Raw genomic sequence first — 26,420 nt, forward strand, 5'->3', positions numbered from 1 at the left:
CTGTCTGACTGATGATGTTCTGTGGCTCTTTTTTGTGAACAGTCTTGTGCTGCTGCTGTTGGTCAAAGCTGCCTCTCCCAGGACTTTGTGCACGGTGTTGCATTTCTTAGCTCAGAAAGGCCTTACTATTTCTGGTGCTGATACTGTGCCCAGTATCCCTCTTCCTTCCTGAACTTTCTCCCTGAGCTCTTGAAATCAGAATTACTGAGTTGTCCCTGAACATGTTGAAGGATATGGCATATTTGTATGCTAAAATAGTTTCATCTTCTCCTTTCTTTCAGTCAGTGGGGGTTAGACTTTGTTTAGTTTAAAAAGTTATTGCAAAAAATGTGGGAAGTGATTCTGGCTTCCATCAAGTGGTGCTGGGGTTCATCTCCATCTCGATCCTTCCAAAGCTTTGAGTTAATGGTCCATTCTTCACACATACATCTTGCCAATGCCTCTGGTCCTGTCGACCATGGCAAGTCATGGTCAACAGTCCATTGGGTAATGGGAGACTGATCGATGTTCCAGCAATGATGAATGAGTGAACAGGGTCACAGTGGGCTAACGTCAGATGCAGTGCAGTACAGAAAACTGGAATTCACTGGGTAAAAGAAAGTGGATTTTTCTATTCTAGTGCCTTTCTCGTACGAATTTCTCAGTCTTGGTGAGGCAGATATTTCTATGCTTGTTATTAATTAATAGGCCAGAATCAAAGCTTTGCTTTAAACATCTTCAATAACAAAATGACTTTGGTCTCAAGCACACCAAAACTCCATCTGCTAAAGGCTGACTGCTAAAAAAAACTTCCTCAGATGACTTACTTTCTTCATGTGTAGACAACTTTGCCTGAAAATAACATGAATAAGTATAAAATAGATGAGTTAACCTAAGCCTGATCTGCCTGTTCTTAACAAAAGTGAAGAGGAAAGGTATCTTGGGTAATAATACCAGCTGATGGGGAAAAATTTCAGAAGGTCTGTGACACTAACTGAGGAAACAAGATTTTTATCAGGTGCCTGGGGTGGAGATGGGCTCCTGATGTTTGTCTGAAAATCCCTCTGGGTCTTTGGCTGAGTATTTAAGAGCCTGAACACTTCCCAAACCTGGCCTGGAACATCCTTCCTCTCTCAGCCCTTGCAGATTTCCAGTGCATTCCTTCAGCTACTTCAGACCCCAAACTCTCTCCATTTTACCCACTAGTTAAATACACAAGACCTGAGAATTTTGCCACTTTATTTACTTACCTAAGGAAAAATGACTTTTCCATTTTGCATTCTGGTGGCAACACATTTGTTACAAGGTACTGTAAAGAAGAGAACACATCTTACCTGCCCCAGTTAATACAATGGCTTGGGTGAGCAACATCAGCAGAGCTTAAGCCAAGCCATCTGGAGTCATCTATCCAGTCCCAGTTTGTAGCCACAAGCGCTGATGTCAGGCTACTCATTTGCTGTCAGTTATGTATGTTCTCAAGCTCTTTGTTGAATAAAAAGACACATTTAGGATTTTCTGAAGGTTTGCAGCTTGCAGAAGTTTCTGTGTTTAAGTAAATTTAAATGTCATCTATTTAATTTCAAGAACTTTATTTGAGTGTGAAAATCCCTCATATCTCTTGCACAACTGTACAAATAACACTGATGTCCATTTTAGGCATAAACATGGTTATCATCACACTGGGTGCTATCAAAGATTTTATTTACAGAACAATTACTGAAATGTCTGATGTCATATTTCCATTTATTTATTTCTTACCCATAGGGTAATAGGTCCACCATAATTGCTTGGTGCATTTTATAATACAGAAGGAAAAGCTATGTTAATAAAATCTAACAAAAACTCACAAATAGCTAGAAATCTGACAGAAAATGTCTAAGAAAAATTCTCCCCAAAATACAATACATTTTTCCACACATACACAGTACAGAATAAGTTCAAAGGCACAGCTTTGAATTTTGATTTTGTAGAAGTATATAGAATTAATACCACATGAAGGAACTGAGAGAACAGTTTCATACCTGTCAATAGGTAATTAAGAGATAATCATGTTTGCATTGTCATTTTCTTTACATAATTGCTTCACATCATCATATTTAACATATGTGGCTCTGAATCTCAAATCTTCCCAGTCCCCAAATCCCTTCTTTACCTTGTCATTTCTGACCAGAGAAATTAGATTTTTCCAGATTGTGCAAACTTAACTCAAATACATACATAATAAGAACAATAGTCAACTTAAGGCAGTGTATAATTCAATGCTACATGTCTTGTCTTCTCCTGTGTAAAAGTCAAACTTAGTGGATCCACAGAAAGGTGCATCAATATACAAAGTTAGGTGTAAACTGAAACTTACAACACCGTATCTCTTTTAAGGAGCCAGATAAAGGAATTGATATGAAGAACTGATGACTTGGCAGAATGTTTTTTAAGGAAGGCATTAAGAGCTTAAAAGAAGAACAGATGACAGAGGTTTGCTGAGGGTGAATTTCCTGTCTTCAATTAGAATTATAAATAGGTCCTGTTCTGGTACTTTTTTTGTGACACTCATTAACATTTGTCAATAAGAGAGGGGGGCAAAAATGGCTCACTCAAACTGACATCACACAGGGTTGGCCCACATGCCAGAATTAAAAAAGGCACAGATTGGCCCCAGAAGTGGTCTAGAATAGAACAAAACTCTTTTTCAGCTACAGGAACATTCAGTCATACTGGTCTGCAATCTGCCCACAATATGAACTACGGTTATCTGCCCAGGATCTTTTCCATCTTCACCTCCCTTGAAGAATGTCCGTGAAAACTCCCACATAACATGAAGTTTTTATAGCTCTTTTAAGTATATGGGCTTAGCTGATACCAGTCATTTTCATTTAGCCCAACCTGTGGTGGCTTCCCCATTGATGTAGGCAAAGCCAGGAAAGTGTTGCATGTGCTCATATTCAGAATTCCTGCGTGTAGTCAAGGGGGTGTACATGTCACTAGAATTTCCATATCTTGTGGAGTGCATGGATGGGCTCGTGTAGCAGGAGTTTGCAGCTGGGACCTCCGGCCAACGAGGAGTCACTGGTGTGGGATGTAGCCTTGGAGTACTGCTCATCAGACAGGGCTCCATTCTTGATGTTGGGCTATTGAAAGGGTACTACAATAAAAGCAAAGAAAAACAAATTAAAGCATTATCTACCACATACTTAATGTTAAAATAAGGGCTGGTGGTGTCACAATGCCGTGTTTAACAAAATCAAAATCATACGAACTAATGGACCTCCAACAAGTAGGTAGCATACTGAAGGTGGAATATCAGATAATTAGTGCCTGCAGTCAAACCAGTGTCAGGGCCATCACTGCACTTAAATATTGGCTTAATTTATCAAAGGGCTATGCTCTGGCAGGTATATCTGGGAGCAGAAAAATAAATTTAATTCATCTTATCTTTTTCTCACTGCTTTTAGTTGAAAACTTGCTCTTCAGTGAAAAACAGTATGAAATGTCTCGACTCCTGTTAACTCAGTTTTGAGGGAGGAGAGTTAAAATCTTTATTACTGGAAAGGTGCCTTTCCTTTTAAACGTTCACAAGCCGTCCTGCCAGTTTCTGCAGAAAAATACTACAGTTTGGCCTCAGAGCGGGCAGCTAATTGAAGAACTTATGAAAAGAGGCAGGCAGAAGAAGAATCTCTCTATTCCCCAGCTGTTCGCAGCGACAGTTGGAAACTAGGAATCAAAGAAGCTGACAAATGCCTCCCACTTAGGAGAAGATGTGCTGAGGATAGGAAGAATAGGCAGGAAAACAGAGAACAGCTTTTGCTTTCTATAGCCACAGGCTGCCTAGCAACAGGAAGTAAATTTTGCTTATGAGTGCTTGCTTAACATGTATTTCTCTTACTGCCTTACAGGAGCAGATCATCCATGTGCTCTCCTTGTTTTGCAATCCTATTATCCATCTGCATCACAGAGACCATTAGGATCCCTGTTCCCCTTGACCAGCCATGTGTCTTCAGAGGTTCTACATTTTACACCTTTATACCTTTTCTACAAAAAGGGTCATAATTGAAAGTTTCATCTTCTTGGGTTGTTTGACAGTTTTTCACCAAAGTTAGGACTATCACCTCTTCTGATGCTTACAAGCCTTGCAAGCTGCATGACAAAACTTTATATGGTTGAAGACTGTGAAATCCCTTCCCCATCTTTCAGAGGATCATGGAGAGAAGAGTTGCTGTAGTTGTTCCTAGGAGGGGGGTGACAGTGATTCCCGAAGGTTCTTGTCACATTACCCCACTGCCGGATGGGGCTGTGGTTAATCAGTTTCATAAGTAGCTGTTGCATAAGCCCAAGGCAATTACAGCAATGTCTCCGTGAGGAGTTTCTGCTGACTCCCTTCAAACCACAGCCAGGAAGGCAGCCCTGCCTTGGCAAACGTATTCAAACAGTTCACAAAGCCTCAGGCAGCTCAAAAGTCACACTCCAAACACTCCTAATTAGAGAGGAGAAAAAGAAGACTATTTTTGACCAACCTACTGTAGTTAGTGATTTAGCATCCACACACATTCCGTTGTGTCCTGGGGGAGACAGGCCAGTTAGAAGATGAGAGGAAGGACATCAAAACTGTATGATGTGATATTTAGCATGTACTTCTCATTGCCATAGAGACTGGATTTACCTGTGCAATCAGCTCCTGAAACAGGCTGGTGAATAGCAGCACCATACTGGAATGTCAACACTTAAAGTGGTATTGCTAATACAGCTATCAGAATAAGCTGTATTGGCGACTCTGGCAATGAGTCTATACAAGATCATCTAAATTCCCATCTTCACAGAATCGTAGAATGGTTTGTGTTGGAACGGACCTTAAATATCATCTAGCTCCAACCCCCTGCCATGGGGAGGGACACCTTCCACTAGACCAGGTTGCTCCAAGGCTCATCTAACCTGGCCTTGAGCACTGCCGGGGATGGGGCAGCCACAGCTTCTCTGGGCAACCTGTGCTAGTGTCTCACTGCCCTCATAGGGAAGAATTCCTTCCTAATAGCTAACCTAAATCTCCCCTCCTTCAGTTTAAAGCCATTACCCCATGTCTTGTCCATACATACCCTTGTAAAAGGCCCTTTCCAGAATTCCTGTAATCCCCCTTTAGGTATTCACCCCAGAGAAAGGCTTTTCAGTAGGAAAACTCAGCAGACCTTAGGCACTGATCACAGAAGGCCTTATATTCCTTTGCATAAGAATCAAGTTTTCAGAACTGTTGGTTTTGCAGAAGCTTTTGCTGAAGAGTTGCCAGTGCCCAGCAGCAATGAAACTCAAGCTCTGAGGTTTTAAATTAGGTGATTTGATTTAAGATCATTGTTCTCTCATTTAATTAATTTATTAAGGACAAGGCACTCTATCAAAAGACAAACAGCCTTCAAATATTCTAAGTAAATATAAGAGGTTCCAGAAAAAAGTTGAGCAAATTTCATGTTTTTAATATTTGGGAGAATATCTAATAAAGTTAGGATGCTCCTTTCCTGGTCTGCACTGGCAATAATTGAAAGTCATTTTCATGCCAGTGCCTGCTGACTGCGTTTGCCTGAACATCGCTATAAACAAAACTCTCACCATAATGAATACAGAGGAAACAAGTTATCTTGTGATTCACTATATCTTTGGAGTTGAATTCATCTCACCTAACTTTAGTTGTTAAAATGACAGGCGTCTAATAAAAGTGACTCATCTTTGCTCTGTCTACAGCCACTGGAAAAATTTATCAAACCTCAAGGTAAATATTTAATACAGAAGATAAGCAGTCCTCAGAAGATGGCTCGTCCTCCTGCTGCATGATGTAATCCATTAGTTAGTTTGGCTCAAGTTAAATAAAAGTCCCTTTCCACATTTGTCAAATCCGTAACTTGTATTTCCTGGCTGATCTCAAATGTACAAAATGCTTTGAGACAGTAGAAGTCAGGACCGGGATGCATCATTGGGAAAAAGCCACATCACACAAATAATACATTTTTAACCTTCTGTTTTCTCTATGTCACCTGTGGAGCTGCAAGATGTGAGCCAATCTAGAAACATTCTTCTTCGTCTTCAGTACTGTTTTACCTGATACCAATTATCATGGTCTTTGTCTTTATTACCTACTGATCTATACATGAAGTCACTGTAGATTCTTGTATTAAAGAACAAGATTAATCTAGACTTTTGCCGTAATACACCAATGATTATCACTTGTCTCCTTCCCTATGTGATGATTGACCTACTGAGTCGTTAACAGTAAGAGAATCCATTGCCATCCTGACTCAGTGCAATTTTCCTTTGAGGCTGTGAAACTGAGGTTGTGACTTACATCAAGGGAATTACTTGCTTTCATACCCCCTACAAATGCCAAGAGAAAACTCCAGCTTCAGCTGGGATAATTTTCTACTTGATAATTTGCAGACTGCAAAACTTTATGAGCAAGAAGAACGAAATGAACTGTGGGAATCTTATGGTGGATCTTCTGGTTGTAAATAGCACTATGTGGGGAAGCCACATAACATCTTTTTGGTAGTTTGGAACCACAAAACCTGTGCTGTTAGAGGAATGAAACCTTGGCTCACAGAATAAACTTCAGGATGCCTTGAAAAAGGAAGATAATCCTCCTCCTATCTGCAGTCAAGAGGCCATGCTAAGGCTTACTAAGAAGGCAGGGCTAATGGCTGTGCATGAGGGGACAGGATACAGTGTGCTGCTTTTCATTTTCATCAAGCGCACTCGATGCAGCTGTGTTTATGAATGTGTCATGAATGTAAAAAGAATAATTGCTTGAAAATAACATGGACTCTAAATATCTAGTATTTTACAATAAATTCTGTTATGACTGAATTCAAGATGGAAAGTTTTGTAATGGTAGGTCAGCTAATCGCAAATGAGTCAGTGACTTCTTTTTCCCTACAGTAAAGAGACTATTGAAAGACAATATTTTTAAAGTACTCATTGGCCCCTGCCTGACTATTAACTCACCCAATGAAGCATCTATTCAGCCTTGTTGGAGTGTCCGAAGCATAGCCATCTGGGCGGATGCCTGCCCATGCTGCCTGAATCACCTTTCACACTCTACATCCGGTTTGATGAAGAGTGCTTAAGCATGCTGAACTCAAAACACTGGGGCCTAGTGATCTTTGCCAGATATAAAAGCGACATTTGTTGGAGGGCTCTTGACAGGAAATTGCCATTTTCTGGGTTAACTCACACTTGCTGCTACTGCTGCTGTTAGACGTAGACAAGAAGCCCTTTAAGTCTGGGAGTCTTTGAGCAGATTACTGTTAAGGCCTTGCCCAATAATGTAAAATTAATTCAATTTATTTTAGCATTATTTTAGAAAATACATAAAGGATGTCCTCCCATGAAGTGAAGACTGAGTTCCTGCAGTGTGAGGATGGAGAATAATCTCTTTATTCTTATCCTCAACTCACTGACTGATTATGCATGGAGGTGAAAGGTGTCTCTGTCCAAACAGCAAAATATTTTCCTTATGAATGTGGCTCTGACTTTACATTGCATTTGCTCACACTTTAGGATTTGCAAATAACTCATACCAGAAATTACAGCAATTGTGAAGAACTTCATAAAAATATGCTTATAATCTCCAAAAATTACATAATCAAAACTATTGATTGATTGAATCTTTACAACCCCTGATTTGATCCTTTTCTCCCCAAACTGAAGCTTGTTGAATATTCATCTGTCAAATAGTTTGGGTGAAACTTTGAAGTCAATCTAAGTGGTTTTGGTACTTCAGGGAGTGGCATTTGGAGCCTTATGAAAAAGCAATTTGTAATTATTTAGAAAGAAGACATCTGTTTCCTGTTGCATTCAATACATAATTACTTCCAATTACATTCTAACAATCTCAAGTCCGTTATGAAGCCATAGAGTTAGAAACAATGATTCTTGTTGCATGGGTGGCCAGTATTTTTGTTCTGTCTGTCATTACTAGCTGTTTGATGACAGGGTGGTTATTGGGAAGGTTATATTATTCTTACTGCACTGGTACAGTCACAGGCTTATACTGTGTATGTGCTGGGGGACAAGAGCTTTTCCTTTTCTCCTTTTTGTGAACTACATGGGCCAGAACAACGTGAGTGGACACAAAGCATTGGCTCTGTCTGGAAGAGGATTTCTTTGGCTCCTCCAATGTACCAAAAACCAGTTACTACTTTCTTCCAGCACTGTCCCCATATAACTCCTGCTAGAGAGGCATATGAAGGGAAACGATGACTTAGTTGGGTAGAACTGTGGTATGCAACATAGCCCAGAGAAATCAAGTGATGCTGCAACTCTCAGAAGTTATGTGAGACCACTGCAGTCCTCAGAACAGTTTAGGAGAGTCAGAGTACAAAGAGTGCTTAAAGCTATGGCCCCAACACTCTGCCCTCTGCCTCTGAGAGGTGCAAACCCAGCCTACTGCATAACAGCAGATTCTACTACTACAGTGTTTTCCAGACTGATTTGTTCTGTCCAGACCATGGAAGTAAAATATGCTCTTCATAAACTAAATCTGACAACAACAAAACAGCATTGCAAACACTTGCTGATAACAAATGTTCTCCACCCAGTACAAGAAGGTGACTAGAGCCTCTTGAGGACAGAGCCCCAGTTCAGGAACAACTGACCCTGGCTATGGCTCCTGAGCACAGCAGGAGAGAGCTTAAAAGTAGAAAAGAGATAAATAAATAAATGCTTGCCTTTAAGGTGAGAACTACATCTGAAGGAACAAGAAGAGAAACTATGCCGCTTCTATGGCTCTCTGTTAAGTGCCTCCACCTGAGATACACCATTTGAAGGTTGTTGCTCCATTTTGGAAATACAAAGAAAGAAAAGGCTGTGTGCAGGAGGGGGTCTCGGAATGTGTCCCACATCTAAATGGCTGATCTGGCAGCTTCTTCACTGAGTCCCTCCTGGCTAATCTGAGATCAGGTTTGCACAGGAAGGCTGGAAGGGAGCTGCAGCTCCAGCAGGTTCTCTATTCAGCCCAACTGAAAGAATAGGACACCTGCATGTTCCCCAGACTACGCCTCCCCTTCAGTGCACATGCTGTCCTTAGATGTGTATAGAGCACGTGTTACATGAGAAACTAAACAGATGATGACTTTTAAGTCTGGAAAAGAGATGACAGGAAGGAGGTGAGAGGAATGATTCAGATCTATAATGTCTTGAATGGCCAGAGTGGATAAATAAGGAATGAATATTACCCATTCCTCATCACCCAAACAACATACGGCACCCAATACAATTATGAGATAACAGACTTAAAATTAATAAGAGAACATACATTTCATGTAACCCATCCCTAAATCTATCAACACAGACAAGAAAAAAAGCTAAATGAACTTTAAAGCTCAAAGGCAGGGTAATGAAGGGCCGTTTCCTACAAAATCCAGCAGTCCAGCTGCTGCTTCCTACTCAGCATGTCCCTAGGTCAGCTCTTGCCAAAGGAAGTGGGGCTATGCTGGTGAAAGGACAACTGTCTGCTTACCCTAATACACATTCATTTCTGGCTGTTACTGGAGATAGAACCTGAATAAAGGGACCTGCAATATGATTCACTACAGCCATGCGTTAGAGTACTTACACATACATATTGTATGCTTGACTTTTTTGTACTGGATATATATGGATGCACATTCATATGATATGCATCTTTATATGTTACCAGATAGATTAAAACATAAAAATATATAGAATATATGTATACTGCTGCAGATTTCTTTACTCTTCCTTCTAAAAGTGTTGTCCTTGTGACTTACAGAGAAAAATTACTGCGGCATGAGTTATGTTAAGGAAGAGGTGGAATGATATGAATTGAAATATTTATGGATAGCCTGGAAAAGTATCAAGACCTGTCCAGCCAGTGTGAACTTCCAGGCAAAAACTGTGATGAAAAGCCAGTCAAGTGTCAATTGTGAACGTGGATTAGGTGGCGACGTTGTGAAGGGGTAACTTTGAAGGAGGTACCTCTCTGCTAAACTCAGTGTAGGTTGATAAGAGCACTCACAGGTTTTTAGACAGAGCTGGTGTCTGTTTTCTACCCTGGCCTTTGTTACTTCAGAGACAGAGAACTGACAAAACGTAGTGTGAGTATAGATGTGTTTATATACATACATTACACAGTCCCCTTCTATATGATGATAGAGTAGCATCATAGGATTGTATGCACTTCTGCGCTACAGCTTGGATAATTAGGTAGTAAGAAATCAATCTGTAGATAATTTTTCTTTATTTGTGTGACAGGCTCATGGCCAGTAAACCAAGTCAAGAGATGAGCAATCAGGGCTGGAGTTACACAGAAGCAACTGTTCTGAGAACTATTTACAGATGCTGATGAAAGGGAAAAAAGAAGTCGGATTAAGACCAAGGTTTGAACAGCCTGACCCTGTCAACAAAAAGACTCTTAGCCATCAGTGGGAATTAGTCAGCCTGTACTGCCAGAAGGAGCCAGGTTTAGGCTTATGCTGGGTTAGTAGCTGCAGATACTACTTCAGGAGAACAATTACTCCCCTATGAAGTTTTCTACAAGCCATCTCCTCCATTTTTTCCCCTTCCTGTCCATCTGAAAGGCCAGTGATCTTTATGAAACTATGTGCTACTTATCAAAATTTCTATTTATCCCAGAGTCGCAAGACACTTACCACAGTCCTCTGTGGGCCAAGGTAAGCTCCAAGACTACCTCAGCGATGGGAGGTAGCAAAAACCTCAAGGGCTCTCACCAGTCTGTTACAGAACAGGATGTGAATGAGCACACAGCTGTGACACATGGTGCTTCAGCGCTATCAGCCTTGGCAACTATTGCTGTCTCATTTCCTCTAACACTAGGGGATTCAAATTATCCAGAAGCCTCTCACCAATACGAATGTCACAGGTCAGGTGAGATAGGCTTGGCTTGGGACCCCCACCTGTATGTTTCAAGAGCTGTACTTGGTACAAGATCTACAGCTCTGAGACTTTTTCCACAGCACAGCCCCCCTGTAAGGATTACAGGGACAAAACCACAGTAGACATCCCAAAATTAATACAATGCAACCATCATTGTATTTTCAGGTAGAGGTCATCATGCTGCATATTGGAAAACACAATTTAAAGGTCACTTATTCCCTTCCCTGCCTTTTTCCCAGCTGTTCAGTTCCTCACTTTCACTGAACTAAAGTTACTCCCTCCATCCCCTTTGCTTCAATTCCACTTTGTTTGTTGATGGTCTGTAAATTCTACCTGTGAACTGATCCATCTGTAAGTTCTACTAAGCAAACCACCAAAAAATCAATTACAACTCTGTTTTTCAATAGGAACATTTTTCTGAGATTGAAAATAGCCCCAAAATATCTGACCTCATAAAATCTGGAGCATGTAACTCTCTTCTGCAGAAAGAGGTTGGACATGGTGTTCTTCAAGACCAAGATAGCAATTTATAGCTGCAGCCTAAAACCCAGCTCAATTACCTCGCCTCTTTCAGCTGAGACCCCTGTCTGGAGCAAGGTCTGTCTCTGAGTCCATGTTTGTAGAGGACAAACTACCCACACACAGATTTTTTTCCTTAGGAGTTAATCCATAGACACTATCCTAAAGAGCATGAAGAATATGAGCTGAAGTTTAGCCAGAGTTCTATATTTGGACTGAATGTAGATTATAACAAAGAGATCTTTTTAAGAATTACGGTCAATGTCTCCTCTTCTCAACTGATATATTACCACAGCCATACACACTGCATCTCCTCCAGATTCAGTGTAGTGGCAGCTGTTTATATATTCATTGCACATTTGGCTTCCTGTATGTTGATTTTGCAACATCATGAGTCCTACTGCAATTCCTTGCCCCATGTTCCTCTCAGAAAGTCCACTAGGAAAAGAATAGTTCCCTAACATCTTATTGGGGACATCTTATGAACGTTTTTTGTTAAAAATAGCTAAGAAAGAACTAATCATCAGGGCAGGCATTTTATAGTTCATTTAGCTTTGAAAAGAATGTCATCAAATTCCATATTAAACTGTTCAAGACTTACAGATTATTTTTGAAAGTAAGGTCTCAGTCTGTAGCTCCTTTCAATACAGAATAAACACATTTGATAGGGTTTTGTTAGCTGTGTCCTGCTGTGAGATTCCAGCTCAGTTTACAAGCAACGTGAGAAAGAACATGCTAAATACAAGTTGAAATCATTTTACTCTCAGGTGTGATCATTAAAGGGTAGCTGTTCTTCAGGTATGTTCAGGACAGCTCAAGGGCTAGCAAGAATGGAAGAAATGATCTGACATCTGCACTTGTAGAGGCAGCCTACTACAGTATGATAAATATTTGCATTATTTTAACACATGTTACTGTTTCCCTGTAACATGTTAACCAGGACATGAGTAAACTAAAAATGTGCTTTGCTTTATTTATTTCTTGCTTAACTTGTGCTGTCTATGTCAGTGTGACAGACAGTTGTCAGGGGGTAGAAAGAAACTCCTTGTGTGGGTGGTAACGTTTCCAAACGGGAAGAGCCTAATTCCCTGTTTACACACAGATTCATGGCCTTACAGATCAGTTCAGAACCAGCACTTACATGGGTTTTCTGCAGTAAAAGAAAGAGACAGTAGAGAAAATTGGTGAGCCAGGACACCATATTTAAATGTTCACTCACTGTTCCTATTGGAGATATAGCAGCTGCAACAACCCTCAAACAAATTCTGAAACCTCATGTAGTGTGATGAGCCAGGTGTTACACAAATGGGTGAAAAGTTGTAGATGACTTTTTTCCATAAGCTAGGGGGCCATTGTTGAGCTAGTCGAAATGAGCATATGCGGTTTGTATAGGACAATCTCCCAGCAGATCTCAAAAAGCTTTAAGGAGATCAAGATCATTATTCTAATCTTACAGTGTCCTGGGTTCAGCAGCAGCAGTCAGTTTTTCTCCTTCTTAGTAGCTGGTGCAGCACTGTGGTTTTGACTTTCAGCCTGGGAATAATACTGATAAAGCCGATGTTTTCAGTTGCTGGTCAGAATGTTTACCCTGACCAAGGACTTTGTGAATCTCATGCTCTGCCAAGGAGGAGGAGAAGCCAGGAGGAAGCAGGGACAGGACACCTGACTCAAACTAGCCAAAGAGGTATTCCATACCACAGCACGTCATGCCGGGGGATGTAACTGGGAGCTACCCGGAAGGGCACGTCCTCTGCTCTGTCGGGCTCTTTTCCGGCGGGCGGTATCGTATTCTCTTCCCTTGTTATTTCTCTTATCATTATTATTATTGGTGGTAGCAGTAGTGATTTGTGTTATACCTTAGTTACTGGACTGTTCTTATCTCAACCCGTGGGAGTTACATTCTTTCAATTCTCCTCCCCATCCCTCTGGGGGGGTGGGGGGGAAGTAGACTGCGTGGTTCTAATTTGCAGCCTGGGCTTAAACCACGACATACAGCTAGGAAAAAGTAAGCATAAAGAAGAGAAATTACTGCTCTGAGTTCACCTGGCAGACTGACACCAAAGAATGAGATGCAGGGGTTTCACATTCTAGTCCAAGGCACTATCAAATTCACATCTTTGCATCTGGTATGAAACTGTTCCAGTCCAGTGACAATAGTTAGACATGGTGGTCCCTAATATACTTGTATAAATTTCCAGTAGATGAAGCCTAGGAGGTGCCATGTGGGTGGAATACCCCAATGCCATCACCTCTTGCCTGTGCCAGACTTTGCAAATCTTCTAGCAGACAGCAGCTTCCTACACTGGGGAAGCAACAACTGCATGATGTACTAAAAGCTCTCCTACAGTGACACTGTTTTTGAACTGTTGCCAAATATCAACTTCACAATTAACCTGTGCTAGCTCCTACTGGCTCAGTTTTGTGGAAAAATTAGTCTTGAAATAGTTACTGACATAATTTTGCAGCATTATAGTAGGAGGCTATAGAACATAGACTAAACAGAACCTCTTTGCAGTGGTGTCCTGAAGCTATTCAACCTACATGTAGAACTCATAATTCCTAAACATATGTATTCTCAAAAGCAGAGGCCCCAGAAGAATTCACAGTGGCTTCTGCATCGTCTTTCAACTAGATAAAACCACTTTTATTTCTTGTTAAGAATCCCTTCCTGTTCCCAACAGCTAAGAAACATACAACTAATTATTTTATTTTCTGTTTTAGCTACTCCTTAACCCAGAAATACTTTCTATGATCCAGAATCCTGAATTTTAAAGGTAGTACTTTAAATTCACAATCTAAAGCTACTTCTGAAGAAAGAATCTGCACCGAAGTGAAAAGATATCTGGGTAATACTAGAAAAGAAAAAATTGGGGACCATAAATGATTAGGTTGATGAGAGCTTTTTGATTCAGACAGCTAACATACTGGTAAATTTACAAGCACTACGTAAAATGTTATAGTAAGCATTATCAAGTAATAAATCCGACTTACCTGTGAAGAGCTTCTGTGGTAAGCTGAGTAGTGAAGTGGTCCAGAAATAGCAGTATCATGTGGTAAGGATGGATACTGACTCTGCATTGGATGGGGATGCTGGTTGCTATAGCTACCATAGTTGTAACTTCCTGTGTATCTAAAATCCATTAAAAACCACTGTTTAGTATGCATAATAATTGTATTCCCACTAGTAATTCTGGAACCTTTATGAAACATGCAGTTGCACTCTTTTTGAATAGGAGAATGGTATTTTAAATAACCTTTTAAAAAAGGTATTTCCCAGCTCAGATGGGAAGCAGATGCCTCTTAGTGAAATTATGCATTCAACACAACAACAAATAGAGGGACTTGGCATGTTTCTGTGACTTGTTTTAAATTGTAGGCTCATTTCTGCCCTTTCTAAGAAGAAAGTGTCTTTCCCTTTTATTATTATTTTATTGCAATGTTTCTAGTAAATTGCTATCCAGGCTGAGGAACTGTGGTGAGATCTACTTAAAGGACTATACTGTGGAGTTCAGCTGGGGTCAGAGGTCCCTTTTTTGGGAGGGAGAGAGATGTATTAATTTGCGTCTAAAGCACTCAACATACAGCTTTCTCACAGCTGACTGAAGAATACAGAAGTTTGAAAGTTCTTAAAAGAATGCTATTTAAAATCATAGAATACTTTAGGTTGGAAAGGATCTTAAAGATCATCCAGTTCCAATCCCTCTGCTATGGTCAGGGACACCTTCTGATCAAAGCCCTATCCAACCTGACCTTGAGCGCTGCCAGGGATGAGGCAGCCACAACTTCTCTGGACAGTTCTCTGGGCACTTCTCTGTGGCAGTGTCTCACCACCCTCACAGTAAAGAATTTCTTCCTAATAATTAATAACTGATCTAAACCTACCCTCCTTCAGTTTAAAACCATTACCCCTACTCCTGTCACTACACTTTCTAATGAAAAGCCCCTCTCCAGCCTTCCTGTAGGCCCATTTAGGTGCTGGAAGCTGCTCTAAGGTGTCCTCAGAGCCTTCACTTCTCCAGGCTGAGCTACCCCAACTCTCTCAGCCTGTCCTCCCAGGGAAGGTGTTTCAGCCCCCTGAGCATCTTTGTGCCCCTTCTCTCGAGCTGCTCAATGAAACACGATGAAATACAATGAAATACAAACCATTATAAATAAACAAGGTAACTGATTCATTGTGTGAAGGAGAAGACAGTTATTTGTACAGACTTACTCTTTTTCTGGAAAGTTCAGTATAATTTTTACATTGGGTACAGTTTAAATTTCTGTTACTCTTTTGATCTTATGATGGTGTTCTGGAGCTACCATGGCCTGTATTATACCGTACAATCCAGTAGATTGTAAACGAAGGCAAAGCACCCCTTCTAAAAATATTTTCAGGGCATAAGGCCCTATGTTCATCTTCACTGTTTAACACTGAGCTCTCACTCTTCTGCGCACTTAGGCTTAGCTGTAAATCTGAGTGGTTTCCATAATCTACCTCAGACAAGCTAGTGCCCAAATAAAATGACTTTAATAGTCTCTCTGTGGAGAGCGGAGGAGAGGAATGGCTATGTTATTGGAGCTGTTGCACATAGTATGTGGTAGGCAGACATCTTGTGTTTTAATTCCTTCAACACAATAGATTGGTAAATAAGGCGTGCAACAGATGTTTCTGGCAGTCTGCATAAACCTGACATGGACAGAGCAGCCTTCTTTGCTTCAAGAAGGTGCTGGCCTACCTAATCCTCCTGTAGTCTGGGTACCCTTGGACTCCCAAAAGAAACCAAGTCCTGTAAGGCAGTGTTTGCACTTCATGCTTTCTGTAGTCATTAAGGATGCTATGTCCTAGTCTGGTTGCTATTAATTTTGTCTCCTTCTTTCACTCATCACTTCTTGTTAAAATATAGCACTTTAATGCTCTTGAGCATAGAGTGATAAAGTTTCTTATCTTAATCTCTATTGTGTACTTTTGGTCCAGGAAGCTTCCTCTTTCTCTCTTCAAATTCAGAAGAGAGAGCACTGACAACCTGCGAAGATGACTGTGCTCCTTCAAGGCTAGTATTCTGCCTAGATTTGAAAGTGCTTGGCTGAGAAACCCTACATCTCTCTATGATGAAAGTGTACCAGAAAAATCCAACAAAAAAGTTTTCTGCCAAGTACCATGTCTTACAGTGCCTTCTGAACCACATCTACAGCTATTGAGTAACGAGGTTTTAGCATTGTGGGATATTGTGATATAAAGTGCTCTGATCTTTCCATTTCAAGATGGTTTGGAGCCTTTATAATTCACAGAGGATCATCTTTAATGTGCAAGACTGGTAGGAAGTCCAGCAGAACTTCTGTTAGGAAACTTTCAGGTATGGTAGGTGGCCAGGAGTCTGCATTTGGTGTGAAGTTCACCTACAGCAGGTTCGTTGTCTCCATACTGCTAAACAATCCCAGCTCTCTCAGCCTCCCTTATATGACAGATGCTCCAGTCCTGTAGTCATCTAAGTGGCCCTTTTCTGGAATTACTCCAGTATGGCTGTGTCTGACTTGTACTGGGGAGCACAGAACTGGATCCAGATGTGGTCCCAGCAGTGCTGAGCAGAGGAGAAGGATCACCTCACCTGAGACATGGTATATTAGGGTCATTCTTTGGGGACATCTAACCTTTTGTCACAGGAAAACAGGAATCAGAGAAGAAACCTACTGAAGCCTTCTCTTTCATAAAGTATTCTCCAGGCCTACTGTGTTTTAAAATAGAATTAAATGAGCTTTTAAAACTGATATATAATATAAGCATGCAACAGTAACAACAGGCAAAGAATCATGATACTAGCAACAGACTTACTACATCAAGAGACCGAGTTCATTGTATTTCCCGAAAAATTCCTGATCATAATTTTATTGAAAAAACCCAAAAAGAATTCCACAAACAAGCAAACAAAAAACAGGACACTGTGAAAGGACTTACCCGTGTTCTTCTCTGTGAGGATAAACAGGTATCCGGTGTGTGACAGATGATGATGGTACATGTGGACTTCTCATGCAGGGCAACTGTTGGGAATTTTCAGCAGGCGACCCAGCAGCTGTTGTCACGGTGTAGGTGAGTGACCACGTATAGGATTGCATAGCCCCTGCAGGCAAACAAGCATTAAAGGAACATGGGCTGTTATCCACAGAGGTGTTATGTTTTGAGACAGTTATAGGAAAGCACCCAAACAGGCAATGATAACAGAAACAGCATCAAATACATTGAATTAAACAGCCATATCTGAGGACTAAATAAGAATACAAATAGATCAGTTGGAGCGTGCAAAGATCCAGAGGTAAGAGATGTATCTGGAATGGCTCAGCCTGTGAACTTTCACTGTGGTCTTGAAATCATTTTTAAGCAAGGATTGGGATAGGATTTAGAAATGAAGGAACACCAGTGCTAGAATTTCTGAGGCATGATGCAGCAAACCCTGAGGTCTCTCTCACATGGAGTGGGTTGCTGGCCTGTTTAGCTCTGAAGCTGATCAGGCTGGACGGAGGCAGGAAGCATGATCAGAACAATGAAGGATTAGAAAAAATGAGTATTGCGCAAATAAATTTCTTGACTCCTTTTGCAGTTTGTACTTGTTCCACCCAACTAGGTACCAGCTTTTGTAGTGGCAACGCAGTGGTAGATCTCCAAATTATGACAAATATATAGGGACAGAAATAGCCTAGACGTTTTCTTCCCACAAATAATTTTTCTTTCTTCTTTCGAGGCGGCAGGGACTGGACTTAATTTATTTTTTCATGTAGAGCATTTGTGGGAAGAGCAAAGCAAAGAAGTGGGTTTTCCATTTTGCTTGGAAGGTGCCGAGTTTTTTAATCATCCTGATCCCTTCCAGGCAGGAACTCTAGATTCATGAGCCAGCTGCTGAGAAACCTTTGTCCTTTGCACACACCCCTTTCACTCAGGAGGCTGACAGATCCATTGTTCCAGTATAACATAGCTCTTGCTGGAGGTCATGACCATACTGGCTGAGATTACCCTGCAAATGAGGACCAGAACACTGAATTTAACCCAATGCGAACACTAGTTTGGGGGTCTCTGGGCACTCTTGACTCTTTTTCACTAGCTAAAAGGAATTGCAGGAGGTGACTCGTTTTTTTCAGTGTGGATTCTAGGACTTCCTGTAGTATGAAAGGGCCTAATTCAGTAGGGGAAGTGATTGTATTACCAAGTCTGTGTCCAGTGCATGGTTTTGGGGAATGAAAAGCCTATCTCGGATGTGTATAATTTTCTTCAGGTGTGTGTGATTTTATTTGCAACTTGTTTTTTAAAAATGGGAAATGCTGAATTCTGGGACTGAACAAAGGTATTCTGAACCTCACAAGCCAAGTCCTGCATCAAATACTCCAGCATGGTGTGATTTGGTGCTTTACACTACAGACATCCTTGGATGTGTTATTGTCAAAGATATTTGGGCTAGGTCTATTTTCACATGCCTGCGTTTTCTGTCACTGATTCTTGGATTTTCAGTCTTTCAACTACTCCCATTGCAGAGGACCATTGAGATCCCTGAGACCAGACAGAAGCTAGTGCATCAGGGTTGCTGAGTATATCATGGTTCCTTGAGTTGAAGAAAATCTTCAAGGAAACTTATCTTCACTAGAAAATAGAGTTTATGTGAAAGGAGACAAAACTACTTATGTGGTCACCAAATAGCTTAATTTGAAAGCAGGAGAAAAACTGTTGAAAATATAAGTATCAACAACTAGTCTGTGAAATATTTTGATTTCTAAAGATCAACTTATTTTCCTTGTATTATTTGCCAAAAGAAAATCTGAAACTTCATTTCAGAACAGGCCTAAATTCAAAAGGCAACACCAAAAGGAAAATGAAGAAAAGAAGAACAACAAAGATGGTAAAAACCCCCAAATGCATATTTTTAGGTAACATTACTGTTGGGTTTTGAGGTTATTTTCACTTTTTAAATTCACCATAAAAAAAAAGTTTTACTTTGACTTGATTTTATTTTTTCCAAGGAAAAAAACTGCCATTGATCCAAAAGTCTCATAACCTTCCTAGCTCTATAAAGAAGTGGTAATAACAGGGCCAGAAGATCCTTTGCATTTTACCAAATATGGTTGATTTGTCTGTCCCTAGCTATTGTGACAGCCTCCTCTTCTTTGTGTGCAAAATAGTAGGGATCTTATCTCAGTCTGAGGGAAATGAGTCAGTCCAGAGCAGCAAGTTGTTTCATGTGCTCCCTCTGGGAAGTCAGACTCCTTGGATGAGAGGACTTGGCCACTCCTGGCATTCAAGTCTAACTGGCATTTCAATTTTAAAATAAATGTTTAGGGTGTTCAAATGTGGTTTTTTAAGGATGTTCTTGGGAATCTACAGCTGCCTCACTCTCTCTGCCTCTGTGGAAGGGATCCCATTACTTTCAGTGACCTAGTCACAAAGACAGAGAGGAAGGACAGAAGGTGACAACAGATTTGCAGACTGTGTGTATGTATATATCGGGTCAGCCAGGACACTGCCAACATTGTGGTTGGTGGAAAAGGAGGAATCGAGTAAGTTTGGAAGTTTTTCATAGTCAGCTTTTTAATACCCGCCTATGTCCCAGTTCTACATGATTAATTTCCTCAGCTGGCTGCAGAGTTAAACTCCAGGAGATGAAGTCTTTTTTAGATATGGCTCAACCCAACTGAAGTGCTTTCTGAAATAACCAAAAACAATAGTGATTGAGCAACATTTTGCTCTGCTTTGTGTTCTGAACATTCAGGATTGGATTAAAATAGGAAAGTTCATTTATTATCACTCCTTCTTCTTTTCCTTTTTAATGAAAAAATTGATTTTGAGGATACTAACCAAGAGGCCATCTAACCTGTAGGAGAGCCAAATGTTATTGGAACTGCTATCAGTCCAGCAACGTTCCTGTTGTTATTGCTGCCATCGTGTACACTACTGCAGAAAGAAACAAAAGTTTCTTCATGATGCTGCATTTTATCTTTGCTTTATGCCGGTGCAAATGACCACCCAGGTACAAGCAAGACACTCATAGCACTGTGCATTATCTCTGCTAGTAAAAGTGGTACTGTCAACCTCAAGCAATCAGAAATCTGTAGTCAGACCCCCAATCTGCCCTCACACAATGAAGAGATTACTTTAACTATCAGTTCTAGAAAAAAACCACAAACCCTTCCACTTTGAAGGGGGAAATTGCCTTTTGAAATTGGAACCTTTGACTTTTACACTCTGCAGCTATGAGAATTAAACTGATTGTTGAACAAAAGCTGATGTTCTTATATATTCATGTAAGTCCAGGAGCTGAAGCTTTAGGAAGAAAGTAGAAATTTGTTTTACTTACACACGCAAATATGAGAGGTGTTAGCTCTGTGCAAATACCTCCTGTGCCAGATTCCCAGAACTTTAATACCTAGCCTAGACTGGGAAGAACAGTGACCTTTAATGACCATTGCTGACCTGAAGACTTATATCACACAGGCATTTCTTGAAACTAAAGTTTACTAACATATTATGAGCTACTTACAATTCAGAGTTCATTTTAGGTTGTCTAAAAGCCATTGCATTGGCAAATGAGTAATCACAGCTTTAAGAGGGGCTTTAAGAAAGAATAGCATAGTCAGCCATATAGCTATTACTTTTATTACAATATTGTTGCAGTTTAGACAATCATTAATCTGGCCTTTGTGATTTAGAAAGGATGGAGACTAATTATCCTTTTAAATGTCTCGTAACTTCACAAAAAGTTTTAAATACAATGTTAGCTGAGCCATGCCAGATATTCTACTACAGAATAAATAGGATTTATCTATCCACGGAATGGATAGGATTTATTTTTCTTTTGCTCAGTATCATGTAATTGCAACAGTTTAATTTGATGGCTTTATGCTGACCACTAACTGAAGGCAAAAAGTTAAAATGCAAGTTTAATATTTAACTTTTATTGCCAATGCCACAAGCAAGAAAGAGTTAATGATGCCTTAAATTAGGGAATTGAGAGCTAGTGGTAACCAATGGAACTAGTTCTCACAATCTGCAAAACATTTGCAGTCTTTTACATCTACCTCATAAAAGACACATAAGAAAATCAAGAGTGTACTTTAAATGTATCTCTCCACAACAAAGGTTCCTCTTCCAAAATATTCTACATATCAATGCCACAAATCTCTATGTGGCATAGTTTGATGTAATACATCTTCAGCACTCCTATTTTAAAGTATAGTGATTTCCTATAGCTGAAACACAGTTGTTAATGATTAGCAAACTAAAAAGCTGATCAGTTCATCTACACGATGAACATGGAAAACGGAGGTACAACTAATTGCCCAAATTAAGACCATGAGATAGCCACATACTTATATTTAATCTTGACCACTACTTGCATTGACAAATTTGGCTGTTGCAAGGCAGAAACTATTTTCACATTCACAAAAGTGAAACTGTACCAGACCATAAGAATAAAATCCAATTCAATGAAACAAAAGGTTTTAAAACAACCTAAAAATGAAAAGCTGGAAAAAATAGAGAGCCAAAATAATCAGAAATAGATTTCTTGCGTAAGAACTTCTGTTATGGGAACAACTACGTCAAGTTCTACTGCCTGTACTGTGGGAGTAGGTCTTTCAACCATTGTTCCCAAATGATCCTGTTTCTGGCTTGAAACTTCACACTAGCAAACTTGGGCCTTACCAAGACATAAAAAAATAGAGGGAGAGAACAAAATAGACTATAATAAAATAATAACATGAAGACAAAAAGACTCATAATCAAATTTAATTTGTAATGTTTGTGTGAGTCCATTCCTTTGCATTACTGGTGGGACTCAGGAGGGTTACATAAGATCCATGCAGTTCCCAGGTCTGCCCAGATCTGCACTTCCGTCAAGTAAGCTGAAGGTGGAAGCTCAGATAGCTGACCAAGGCTGCTGTATGGGATAAGCTTTTGGTTAATAGTTATGATAGTCACACAGAGTTACAGTCTCCGCAGCCTAAGCACAAGTCCTTCAATTCTCCATTCCTGTCAATGCCACTGGAGAGTACAGTTCCCTACTGTGCCTTTTACTTCTGAGTACAGTTCTGCATCATAGAGAGTTCTGGTTATAACATCACAACAATCCTATGGGATCAAGTTGTCCACGAAATCAATGTTTCAACAAGACTCAAACATATACACCACCTTGACTGTTGCCTGACCTAAAGCAATGTGCTCACCTGCAATATCTAGGAATCATGTGCCTCTTGTCTAACTGATTTGGGGATAATAGCATCCTATTTCCCTCCTAAATATTGTATTTTCTCCAACAGTGATAAAACCTTAAGTTTTGGTGAAAGGAAGAATGTTCTTAAATCTCTTCCCACCACAACTATACGTTGTGCTCCGCTGTGGTGCCTTTGAAACAGGAAGAACATTTGTCAGAAAGATTTAGCCATTAACAAATTCCCCAGTGTGGTAAATCATCGCTTTCTGACATTCTTTCAAGAAGGTTTTATAACGTTTCTAGTATGCAACAAAAGTGACAGTTTCCACATTCTGATTATACACTCTTTTCACTGAGAAGCAAAGCTGGAATTTCACTGTCTGAAAGTCATTCACATTTCTGCTTTGTTTTCCATAAGTTAAGAAAACACTGTCTTTTGATCATACAAACAGAATGTCCTACCCATATCCAAAGGTAATTAGTAAGTTTCACGTTAGAGTACAGATGATAGTTGCCCATTTATACAGACCAAACAAGAAGCCGGTTACTGGGGTTTTTTTTCTTACTGTTTTCTGTCAGTCCTGCCCACAAGTAGAATACCTTTAAGCACAGATTTTTTAACCTGTGGGTTAAACAGTCGCTGAACCAGTCTCTGCACCAGAATACAGGCACTTCATCAGTTGCCATAGAAAGTATGCAACTGAAAACAGACTTCAGACTTCCTATTGCATGAAAGATGAAGTTATCAATGATGTGTAAAACATTCCCAAGGCAAACTTGCACATCTATTTCAACATATTTAAGCCTCAAATACATGGAAAGATATCCAATTCCCATTTTACCCACTAGAAATTCCTGAACCACAGGTGGTTTAGGATTTTGAAAACCTCACTGAACCTTAAAATATCTGGCATGTTTCCTTGAAGTATGTAAAATGCCCAAACACCAGATCTTTTTCCTGTTAGACTGCGCATCATGTTTGGATACAGTGAAGTCATAACTGATACCTTAAACAGATTTCTGTTTGAGAAGGCTTCTCATTTCTTGAAAGCAAGCACATCATGTTCTCAGGCTCAATTTCAGGTAACCAAGTGCAAAAAACCATGTTCAAGCAGATCCAGCTACCATAAACCTACCTACCTGTTGTAGCTGCTATGCCACTGTACTCTGGGGACTGATTGCTGACGAGTGAGGGGGCAGAGGGCACTTCCACTGAGGTGGCTGATTTAGCTGGGGAGAACGGCACTGGGGAGGGAGTTGGAGGAGCTGGTTCACTCAGAATAATTTCATCTCGTATTTCTGCTGCAGAATGAGAGAAAAATCATCACAGTTAAAGATAGAGTCAAGGAACACTGAGAAACTACAAGAAAAATTAACACAAGCAGTTAAGTTCTTTAGGCTGTATTTCAAGAAGTGCATCGCAGGAATCACAAATCTTTGAAAGAAATTCTTCTATAACATTCAGCATTACAGCCTTCAGTGTACCTTTATAAGACCTCTTAAAGGAAAGTGCTATTTTTCCTATTGTATAGATAGGAAACTTGTTCATAGACAGCTTAAGATTTATATTCCCGAGATACTATTAGATACCTAAAATTAAGAGTCCAGTCTGAGTCAGGCACTCCTACTTCTTCTAGAGACATTGGAAAGAATCATAAATCTTCAGGGGATTCCACTGGCTTTTGGTCATGACCTTCTTTCCTCACTGACTAAAGATGATGGCCCTGTGGATAGTTCTAGCTGCTAAAGGTATGTGGAAAGTATACGAGGATAAGCAACTTGTTTGTCAAAAAGTCAGAGGCTATGGCAGGGCAATGAATGGAATCCAGGTCTTTCAACACATAAGAGATATTACCTTAATCATCAAAATGTTCTTCTTCTCATAAATCTACAGGATGACAAATTAAGCCACAGCTAAAATGGAGAATGGAACTTTCCAAAGGTGATAGATGGGTTTTACTTGTCAAAAGTAATGGGAGATGCAAGGAAGGAAGACCACTGAGGACCCCTAATTGTAAGGTGATTGGTCTGAGCAAAAGGACTAAAGGCAATCTCTGCTTGCTTCTGTTCTGGCAAGACAGTGTAGAATGGAGCAGGACTCAGGATTCGCTTCTGTACAAAACATAAGTCTAAACATATGTCAAAACATATATCAAAACATAAGTCTACCAGAAACAATAGCTTTGGATTTCAACTTTGCTCACTTTTTCTATCTCTCCCTCTTACTTAGACTGGTACAAATTCACCGGTATCAGTGAATTTATTTAGTGTTAAACCAGGGCAAAAGAGTGAGAAAAAAATCAAGACTGGGTCCACTGAAAAACAATGATGGCTTAGACAGATTAACTAAGGTAAAAAGGTCAGTACAAAAATCTCTTACTGAAACAACAAGTACGTGTTTAGGAATGGGGTTTTGTCCTGGGTTCAGCAGTCGCAGTCATTTTTCTCCTTCTTAGTAGCTGGTGCAGTGCTGTGGTTTTGACTTTCAGCCTGGGAACAGCGCTGATAACACCGATGTATTTAGTTGTTGCTCAGTAATGTTTACTCTGATCAAGGACTTTTCAGTCTCATGCTGTGCCAGGGAGGAGGGGAAGCCAGGAGGAAGCAGAGACAGGACACCTGACCCAAACTAACCAAAGAGGTATTCCATACCACAGCACGTCATGCCCAGTATATAAACCAGAGGGAGTTACCCAGAAGGTCCAGATCACTTCTTGGATCGGGCTGGGTATCGGTCGGCGGGTGGTGAGCGATTGTATTCTCTTCCCTTGTTATTTCCCTTATCATTATTATTATTGGTGGTAGCAGTAGTGATTTGTGTTACACCTTAGTTACTGGGCTGCTCTTATCTCAACCCGTGGGAGTTACATTCTTTCGATTCTCCTCCCCATCCCTCCAGGAGCAGGGGGGTGAGAAAGAAGCAGAGGAGTGAGCGAGCAGCTGCATGGTTCTGAGCTACCAGCTGAGCTTAAACCACAACAGGTTTCAAACATCCAGAGTTACATCACAAAGCAAGCAGACCTCTTTCAGAATGTATTAGCCAGGCATGCCGCCCTCACAAATTACTTATTCCAAATCACACTGAACTGAAAAACTGTTGCTCCTAGATAAGCCTCACTGGGTTAAATGAGGTTAAAGAAATGTCCTAACAGAAAATAGCGAATCCAGTGGAATTCAGTAAAAGATGAATAGAAGAGCAAACTCACCTGTGCTTCCTTCTCCTTTCATTGCCCTCATTAGCTCATTAGCTCTCTCCTGACAATGGAGTGATTCTAGCAGGTACAATACGTAGTCATCGAACATCAAGTGAATAAGGTGAAAAGACCCTGGTAATAAAGTGAACAAATAAAAAAGCCATTGACTGTCTCAATACACTCATTAAACCAATGATTACAGTATTCAACACAAACAGTAGAATAGGACTGCCTCCATATACTACAGCTACTGAAGTATCTCTCTTACTCAAGGTAAAAGAGGATAAAAGTAAACCTAGGATCCAGCAAACTCTCTTCAATCCTGGATTTCTACAGGCTTATATGACCAATTATTGCTGTTCAGAGTGCAAGGAGGCTGTCTAGCTGAGAAGTGGGACTTGATGGAGTTTTCTTCTCCTACATCAGCACTAAAAAATTTAGACAATTACACTGCAGTGGAATTGTTTCCTTTTATCTAAAGGACCAGATGTAAGATTCTGACAGAAGCAGAATCCTAAATTGGCTGCCTTAGCAACACATTCTGGCATGAACTTTCTGAACTATCTGTGTCACTGGATGAAGAAATTAGAAACCAATCAATAAGAAGGTAGAAAAATCCTTCCAGATTTCCTGATAGCATGTGTCCAGTGCATTACCTGGACTAAGACATTCA

General features: G+C 40.3%; 1 protein-coding gene across 1 annotated transcript in view; it reads right to left on the reverse strand.

The window, feature by feature from the left end:
• Positions 1-2,845: 2,845 nt before the first annotated feature.
• Positions 2,846-26,420, reverse strand: part of RFX4 (regulatory factor X4) — a gene marked incomplete at both ends in the record, with an annotated part of 92,999 nt that continues 69,424 nt past the window's right edge. Inside the window, 5 exons of the mRNA XM_080624567.1 lie at positions 2,846-3,118; positions 14,377-14,515; positions 17,321-17,483; positions 23,694-23,855; positions 25,760-25,879. Coding sequence (XP_080480693.1) covers positions 2,846-3,118; positions 14,377-14,515; positions 17,321-17,483; positions 23,694-23,855; positions 25,760-25,879 — 857 coding nt within the window. The remainder of the gene's footprint in view (positions 3,119-14,376; positions 14,516-17,320; positions 17,484-23,693; positions 23,856-25,759; positions 25,880-26,420) is intronic.

Source organism: Psittacula echo (genome assembly GCF_963264785.1).
Source record: "Psittacula echo genome assembly, chromosome: 1".
NCBI classification, from domain to species: domain Eukaryota; kingdom Metazoa; phylum Chordata; class Aves; order Psittaciformes; family Psittacidae; genus Psittacula; species Psittacula echo.